This window comes from Polypterus senegalus, chromosome 3 (assembly GCF_016835505.1).
Source record: "Polypterus senegalus isolate Bchr_013 chromosome 3, ASM1683550v1, whole genome shotgun sequence".
Taxonomy (NCBI): Eukaryota; Metazoa; Chordata; class Cladistia; order Polypteriformes; family Polypteridae; genus Polypterus; species Polypterus senegalus.
In genome coordinates, this window is record NC_053156.1 from 21,968,682 (window position 1) to 21,977,794 (window position 9,113).

At 44.6% G+C, this 9,113-nt stretch overlaps 1 protein-coding gene and 1 non-coding gene across 2 annotated transcripts; one reads left to right on the top strand and one right to left on the bottom strand.

Moving 5' to 3' along the window:
• Positions 1-430: 430 nt before the first annotated feature.
• LOC120524916 (pre-miRNA 5'-monophosphate methyltransferase) lies at positions 431-6,748 on the bottom strand. The gene is made up of 2 exons (XM_039746780.1): positions 6,550-6,748; positions 431-2,301 (listed from the first exon to the last, which is right to left on the bottom strand). The coding sequence occupies exons 1-2, from the start codon at positions 6,733-6,735 to the stop codon at positions 1,726-1,728; spliced, it is 762 nt and encodes a 253-aa protein (XP_039602714.1). The 5' UTR covers positions 6,736-6,748; the 3' UTR covers positions 431-1,725.
• Positions 6,749-7,002: 254 nt separating this feature from the next.
• trnai-aau lies at positions 7,003-7,076 on the top strand. Its single transcript has one exon. It is a non-coding gene; the product is annotated as a tRNA-Ile (tRNA).
• The last annotated feature ends 2,037 nt before the right edge of the window (positions 7,077-9,113 follow it).

A 9,113-nucleotide genomic window follows, 5' to 3' on the forward strand; every position in this document is an offset into this window, starting at 1 on the left:
CTGGTCTAAGAATGGTTAAAATCTAATCAATGCTCACCTTAGCTTTAACACTTGCAGTGCACCATCTGTTGGAATGCATTTTTAATACATGCAGTAAGAAAACGCATTGCATTTGTCATTCCAACAGATGGTACACCACAAAATTTGTACTTATAACATGCATTACTACATTTGTTTGTGCTGTGCCATCTGTTAGAATGGCAAATGCAATTTATTTTATTACTAAAAATGTGACCCACCATCTGTTGGAAAGAAAAATGCAATGTCTATGTCTCTGTTGTATGCCAGTTGGTATTGGATTTGTATACTAGATTTGTGATGTGCCATCTATTAAAATGACAAATGCAATGCATATTATTACTAAAAATGTTTGTGATGCACCATCTGTTGGAATGACAAATGCAATGCACACATCTCTGTTATATGCCATTTAATATGGGATTTGTAAAAGCAGTTTTGTTTGTGATGCGCCATCTGTTGGAATGACAGAGACATGGCAACCGGCAATTGCACGCAGAGAAAACATTTGCCTTACATCGGGTAGCGTACTTTGAGCTGCAGGGTGGACCAATTGGCGCTGCAGTTGTCTCAGTACCCTGCTCAATCTGAACTGCCCAGTTTACTGATGTCTTGCAGGTCACTGCCCATATTACTGCTCATTGTGTTTTTTTTTTTTGTTTTTTATAGTTACAAGCTTGCGCACTTCCAGTTTGAGTTTTTGCCAGTACAGGCCGTGCAGCGCACACAAGTGAAGAGGACGAATGATCTAGCACCATTTTCTTTCTTGGAGGTAGCCACATTAATTTGGAAAAACAATATTAAAAAAAACAAAGGAGAGTCACATGAGGAATGAATCGCCCCGAAGACATTACACCACATCTCAGTTCTCAAGCCCTGCTGAGGAGGACCAGACTAAATTTGAAAAGCCACCAAGAAAGGCCCAAGTGCCCTCTGTCCACTGTGTGGAAAACAAGCCAGCAGTCCGAGGGTCCGGTTTGAAGGAAGTGTGGAAAGGACAAGTCTGGATGGAGAAAACTCTGTGTTCAATAATTTGCCAGCCTCAAGCGGGCCGCTCAGTGGTTGGCGCTGCAGCTGGATGTGCAGTGTGCTGTATGTATTGTCTGCATATTTCATCCACATTACTGTCCTGCTTGTCCTTTGTCACCTCAAAGCCACTTGGTGTTCCTATTTCATATCCACCTTATTTTCCTGATCAATGAGTGGGTGGCTGTGAGGCTTTCCTTTGCTGGCACCGTCAGAGGGCATCGCAGTCTTCTGAGTCCCATCAAGGCAGACCAGGCACTTTGATTTTTTTTTTTTTCTCTGACACAGAGGGGGCCTGAACTTGCATGTTTCACTAGTCAATAGCAGAAAACAAAAGAAAATCAATTTGTGAAGTTCATGTAAGTGTAAGAGATGTCTACACACACACAGGAGACGGCTGGGATGGCCCCAATCACAACTTTCACGCCAAAAACACCACTGATGTCAAGGGAATTGGATGGCGTGGATGCAAATCCAGGACATGACGCATTTAAATGCAGAATATTTTGTGACATGACGTGACAGTTTCTCTCCAGAGTGGCTTAGTAGCTGACTGGTTTTTACTCACTGATCTGGATTGGAGCGCCAGCCCAGTCTGTGGGCCCTCGCACTGCCACTGTCAGAGTGTGGCGAGGCCAGCTTGTCACTCCAAGACTTACAATGCACTCGGACGCCCACCGGTCACTTTGTCATCGTCGTCCTTTTGAAGAGCAGAAGGTTGCGCTTCCACGACGTGCTGCCAAAGCTGCGGAGCAGTTCCATCTGGCACTCGGCTTCCAGGTATTCCCGGATCCTGCACTCTACGTCCCCCCGGATCTGCAGCTCCTTGAAGTGCTCAAAGTCTCGGCGGCCGAGTTTCCGGAGACGCCGGGCGGCTGACTGGTAGCACTTCCAGGGCTGGACCTCCAGGAGCAGGTAGCGGCAGCGGACGGCTAGGCTGGACAGCATCTTGAGCAGACCCGCGTCCCCGTGGTTCAGGTGCACCCACATGGTCACAGCGAGACACGTGCAAAGGTCAAAGAAAACCTGGTTGAACCGGCTCAAATAGGAGCTCAGGATGGTGTCGCACGCCGGTTGGTCAGTGATGTCCAGTGGGAGGAAGCTGATGGCGCCGGGGAAGGGGTTATTGCCTGCAGCTCTGTGGATGAGAGCCGCATCCAAGTCACAGCCCAGGAGGCACAGTGCCTGGCCTTCCCTTGGGCCCATGGAGGCACCGTCATCGCCAAGGAGGTGTCGGTACAGGGCAACAGTCAGCTCCTGTGGAAGAGGAAAGAGAGCAATGAGATGGCAGCTCATCACTAGAGAGGACAGGCATCACCCTTACCAGTGGGCATCGCCAATCAATACTCCATTAAGTGCAACATAAAGTGAAGAGCGACTGCTGCAGTGCTCGTGCGACAAATGGAAACCTTTATAAGCGTCAATGTCAGCATCCAGAGATATGCAGGAAGCGGCATGGAACCCATAACTCAGAAAGACAGAGGGCAAGCTTGGCACAATAACTTAATACAGGCCCCCAACCAGTGACAAATCACTTAAGGCCTTAAATTGAGATGATGGACCCCAAGTCAGTAAGCTTCAGCTTATCCAGATGAGCTAAAGGACAAGTGTGGTGGCCCGATGACCAGATAGGTGACTGACCACGAGGGGGCAACCGCTGATACCCTCCCATTAACATTCTCCCCTCGTCTGCTCAGGTACTCAGTCAGGACGTCACTTTCCTCAGCTTGTCATATAAAGTGGCCAGCCATGAAATGGGGCCTCCAGGTCAGTAAGCCTCCTGAGCGAAGGGACGACCGTAGCGGCCCAACAGCCAATCAGGATCGAACTGCGGGAGCCTCTGCACATAACGGGATGCACACATTCTGCCACTAAATCTGCCTACTGAAAAGGCTACACTCACAAAGTTTCTTCCTAAAGCACCCCCAATTCGTCCGGTCCATGCACTTCAAATCGCCGTCGGGGTTTTAGAGAGATAGCAAAAGAGACTTGTAATGGAAAGATTTTTCTAAAGAGAGGGGGGATCAAGAGAGCAGATGGGCGTTGGTCGCTCAGCGCGAAACCCAGCTGCATTACTAATGTTTTGGGAGAAACAGCCGGAATGTTCTAAAGATACAGCCAAGGCTATGTAAGGAGTTGTTTTTCACTTCGAGAAGCTTTTTTCACATGTAAGCATATTACTGTGTCTTCTGGTATCAGGCACTAGTCTCAAGGCCGAGTAGAAGAAAAAACATAGCGCCGTGTCCCGTGGAAGGAGGGGGTGTGAAAAACTGATCACTTCTGCATACACTGCTTCCACGTAAGCCGCTTTTGGGCAAGGACACCTAATTAGTATATAAGGGAAGGTTCCGCCCTCAGTTTCTTTGGATGCTCAACCGTGGGGGAAGGCGCAACCGCCCGGTCTTATCTGATAAAAGGCACACGGAGTTGATCCTCTGACGAGACTGACATGCGGGCTCCCCCAGTCTACTGGTCTAGGATGATGGCTCTGGGTCTTTTGATGTATGTTACTGTATGTGTGTATGTTATTGTAAGTATAAGTTTGTCTCTTTAAGCATATATATTTATTTCTATAACCCATTCATATGTATTTATATGTTATAATTGAATAAGTAAATTTTATTTAAGTAACAGACCTCTTCTCTCTGATTCTTTGCCTACTTATGTTCTAATCCCTTGAACCATTTTCCCAAACCAAAACAAGACTGAATAAAAGACGATGCTGAGAGAAAATAAAAAGCTAAAATGAATAAAACCCTAATGGGTAATTCACATGATGTAATCAGCAAAGCGACAGTGGAGACAGACAGACAGACAGACCACCACAGCTAGTGGACTCCACTTGTTTGGGAAGTGCATCTGTCTTGGTCAATACCTTTATTATTTTGACTGTTGCGTCACAGCAGCTAACCGAGTTTAGAGAAGTTTTGTGGTCTATTTACATTTATTTGCTTGGTGGACGCTTATATCCAAAGTAACTTACAAAGGAGGTAAACATAATCAACATTAGGCTTGGGCCTGCTTGATCAGCAAGTGCAGTAGGACAGGTTAACAAAAGTTGGCTGCCACAAGTGAAAAGGTGTAATAATAAATTTACAATCATAGACAACAATCGATAAAGCAATTCAACTTAATCTAACAACAAATTAACCAGGGCTGTGGAGTCGGTAGATAAATGCTCCGAATCCGACATTTCTAAATCTTCCGACTCCTCTGTATGTATATACTATGCTAATGTATTTTCTACATCCATTGAAGGAAAGGAAGGCAACATACATGTCATTTCACCACAGAACTACTGGCTAGGAAGCCAACACTCTACTATAATGCCAGATTAAAGACAAACACAATTGATTGGCGGCCGCAGATTGCGGGTGTCCAAATGGACGGGCAGATCCAGCTTGCCGAAAATGTCGACCACCGCCCCCATCCAAAGTAATGTGATGCCTCTGTCTGCTGCAGTGGCCGTTTCCTCTGTCAGCCAGCCGGAAGTTTAGTGCATTGTGTCACTCACCGGCCAGCTGATCAGCAGAACGAGCCTCTGCTGGAGACAGGTAGGGAGATCTGTGTTCTCGGCTCCTTCGGCCCCCTTCACTAGCGCATAGCGAAAGGGAGCCGACGGAGCTGAGAACACACCAGATGATTTTTCAGGCGTTTGACGCATGATGACTCGTTGAACGGCCGAAAAATCGGCAGTGCATCTGTAAATGTATGGGGGGGCTTTAGACTAGGTTCACAGTTGTAACAGTGGAACACGACACAATGGAAAGCGGTGCCGCACCTTACCTGTGCATTACATCCCATATAGTGACGCATACAGTCAATGAAAAGCATGCTTCATGGTTACCTGACATGTTCGTTTTGTGCATGCATTGGGCTTTATTCTTACAGCGGAGAAGTAGTTCATTAGGACTGTTTGTGAATTGGGACATTTCAACTTACTTTTTTAATTCCCATTTAAATTTAGTAGGAGTCAGAGTCGGAGTCGGTTAACTTTTTGCCAACTCCGACTCCAGGTACCCAAAATTGTCTCCGACTCCGACTCCACAGCCCTGAAATTGACCGACAATAGAAAAGATGACAGAGCAAAATTTTTTCCAATCAATTAGACTGACATTCGCAGAACTGATGGGTCTTCAATTGCTTCCTAAATACATTTAGGATGGAGGTGGGCAGCTTATTCCACCAACTAGGATCTACTATATAAATACAAAAAATTATTATTATTATTATTACACAGGAAAAGAGTCTGGATTAAGACTTCAAACCACGCAGAGGTGGCATCACCAGACACAGACACACTGGCAGACCGGAGTGGGCAAGAAGGAGTGTACCACCTCACTAGTGCCTCCATATACTCCGGTGCTGACCCACCGACTACTCTGTAGGCAAGAATCAGGGATTTCAACTTAATGTATGCTGCTACAGGGGAGCCAATGTAGCGATCTGAAGAGAGGAGTGACGTGTGCCCGTCTCAGCTGGTTAAACACAAGACAGATCGCTACGTTTTGAATCATCTCCTGCCAGAAGCGAGTTGCAGTGGTCTAGATGTGATATATAAATTATATATGCTAAATATATGTAACATAATTCTAAGCAGGCATTGTGGCGTACTGGTTTAGACTTTGGACATCAAACCCTGACGTTGTGGCTTCAAATCCTGCTACTGACACTGTGCATTCCTGAGCAAGTCACTTCACCTACTTATACTCCGATTGGACACCTGAAAAATATACATATGCTGTTGTCCTGATTCAAAACACACCAAGTATAATAACGCAGTTAAGGTGCATGATAATATAATAGGACGTTGAGAAACAAGAGAATTGTGCAACTCGTGAAGACCAGTTCGCGAATCGTGAGACTAATCCTCAGGGAGTAGATCACGAGTTACGTGTTCTTGCGCATGCGCTTTAAACATCCACTGGCGACACTAAGGACGCTAACGCGTCACGCTGGACACGCATGCGCTTTAGTAATCCCGTGAAGCAGCACTGGATTGATTCGTTTTAGTTCACGAATCGGTTCGTAGTATTCACTGAAAGGAATCGTTTAAAAAGATAGAATCGTTCTTAAATCACCCATCACTACTAATGCCTTTATGCCAGCCTCTTAAAAACTGGACTTTTGTTATATTACAATTATTACACGCAATACAATGCACAGAAACAGTACTTCTGGTCACCCTGATCAAAAGGTAAAAGACGTCAGTCATTGGGCTGGTATCTAACGCGATGCGACGAATTTTGAACGCTCATTGAGCGTGGAAGTTTTGCAATACTCTGGTCACACGAGTTTTACAGCCCGTCCTTAACACTCGTATTACACGGTGGCGCCAAGCCTTGTCACCACTCTGTCTGTCGCTCTCACATCACGTCGACCCGCTTGCAACTGGCATCCCCTCGTACTGAGGGTACCGTACGGAATGTTTTATCCCCCTCCCTACTCCATCATTCGTCTGGCTTTATTCGTGGTTAACATTTAAACGTTTACAATTTGACATACCCCGGAGTTGCAGCCCACGTCCAATACGAGCGTCGTTTGCCCATCTCCAGCGCCGACTTCCTTTAGCAAGTCCGATGGCACGAGGGTCAGTCGGTTCTCGGGGGGATTGAAACTGTAGTAATTGATAAAGTTTCCGTAAGGTGCAGCTCCAGGGTCTTCACGTTCGGCGTTCGTGGGCCCCGCCATTTTAAAGTGTCCGGCTGGCAAATCCAACCGGGCAGAAACAGCAACAAAAGGCTGGGGATTAAAGAAAGTTCCGGGAGAGCTCGCTTCGTGAAGAAAGCTCGAAGAAATTATAGGAGCTTGTATTTGTGTTAGCGTTCTGCGAAACGTGCAAGTCTGCTTTATTTAGAACCGTTATTCCTTTATATATTCATTTAAATTATAAAAAATAATATTACAAACACAATGTTGATAAGTTGAAGAAAGAACACAGAAAAAAGTAATATCATCGGCCGGTTAGCTCAGTTGGTTAGAGCGTGGTGCTAATAACGCCAAGGTCGCGGGTTCGATCCCCGTACGGGCCATTCATTTTTATTTATCTTTTTTCAGTCTCATTTACATCTGTTAACAGCGTACTGTATGCTTGCCATTTTTCATTTACAACAAGCTCGTGTGATATTAATTGGTGGTTATTCTTAAATTAAATATTAAATAAAACGAATAAAAAGAGAAAATACTTAAAAATATTAATGTTGGTGCAGCACTATTTTGCAAAAACACATATATATATATAAAAGGATCAAACTTTTCTACAATATTATATGAAGTGGGCATTTAAAATCAAACAATGCCAGAGACAACCTCCCACTCCAAGTGCCATGTCCAATGTAGACGTTGGGAGTCTGGTAACGCTGCAGCCTCCACCCTGAAGCTCCAAGTAGGTTTAGATGACTTAATGGATATTAATGGTTGCACTATTTGACTTTGATAATCCTTCCACAACCCTAATCTTAACCACAGTGTTTTCAATCGGAGCTGTGGAGGTCTGCAGCTCGACTCTATTGGCGGCATTTGGAGTCAACGCCACCTACATAGACCGCCCCTCCTACTTGGAGCTCCAGGGTGGAGGCACTGGGCTGCAGAGATCCACTATATACTTGGACTTCAGCGATTGTGGTCTTCTACCTGTCCCTTTTCAATGCCATGTTAAAAATCTCATTGCAACTAATGTTGTTCCCAAACTCTCTCACTTTATTCCCACTGATGGTGCTTCTCTGCCTTCCTTTTGCTGTCTTCACAGATTCTACCCAGCAGGGCAACACTTACAGTGCCTTCAGCTCTGATGATATGTCCCAAATATTTCAATCGTCTGCACTTTAATACTCCTTTATTTGTTAGTCCCGGAAATGTTTAGATATTCTTCTATAAAAACAGCTTCTCACAGCCCCCTTGCCTGCTTTCCATTGTTTTACTCACAGTCTACGTTTCACAAACACACATTAAGACAAGCCAAATGTAACACCTTAGAATGTTCATCTTTGCTTTCATTTTTATGGTTGGTTTTGTTAGTCGGTGTTTTAACTGCATAAAAGCTGTCTATGCCATAGCACTCCTCTTGATTTCCTGATCACCACTTCCATCTTGTGTTAACATGCCACCCAGGTAACAAAAACGATGCACTTGCTTGACATTTTCAGATTTTACTGTTAACTGTCAATTTGGCACCACTTCGTCTTTTGTAAACACCACACTCGTCGTCTTCTTACAGTTCCATGTGAGCCCCTTTGTCTTCATTGTCTTCTGCTCCCACCAAAGCCGTTGCGTGGGTGGTGCGAACTATGGAACAGCAACGGGCGCCGATCGACGACGTGGTTGTTTCGGGTTAAAAAGAAGAAAAAATAACAATAAAAACATGAAAATCTCTGAAATTTACTAGAACTTGTTATTTCCCTTTACTTGCCTTTTATGATTTTGGAAAGAACTTGCACATTGGAGTGTGTTTATATTGTCTTTTACAATCACAGCCGAATTATTGGAAATAAAAGTGCAGTTCTAAGTAAAATAACAATGAGAATGACGCACTGCTCGAGAACCGCCACGCCCACTAATATGTAAATACACAACTGAGCTGCGCGAGCCTTTACTGTCGGAACCGCGAGGCACAACCAATCATTACGCTCTCGTGGTGATCCTCGATCTTCAATGGCAATTGGGAGGCTTACAAGTTTAGCAATAATATCCATTGAACACCAAGTCACTTCTTTCCATTACAGCAGTATAATTAAGTTTTCCACGTGTACAACTAGAAGAATACAATTCTGAACGTTTTTTGTCCTTAATTGTTCTGTATTTGCATTTTTATATACAGTACAGGCCAAAAGTTTGGACACACCTCCTCATTCAATGTGTTTTCTTTATTTTCATGACCAATTACAGCACTCCATCACTCTCCTTCTTGGTCAAATAGCCCTTACACAGCCTGGAGGTGTGTTTGGGGTCATTGTCCTGTTGAAAAAGAAATGATCGTCCAACTAACCGGACTTCTACACAACACAACTGCTGGTCTCAACCCCATTGATAAAGCAAGAAATTCCACTAAATAACCCTGATAAGGCACACCT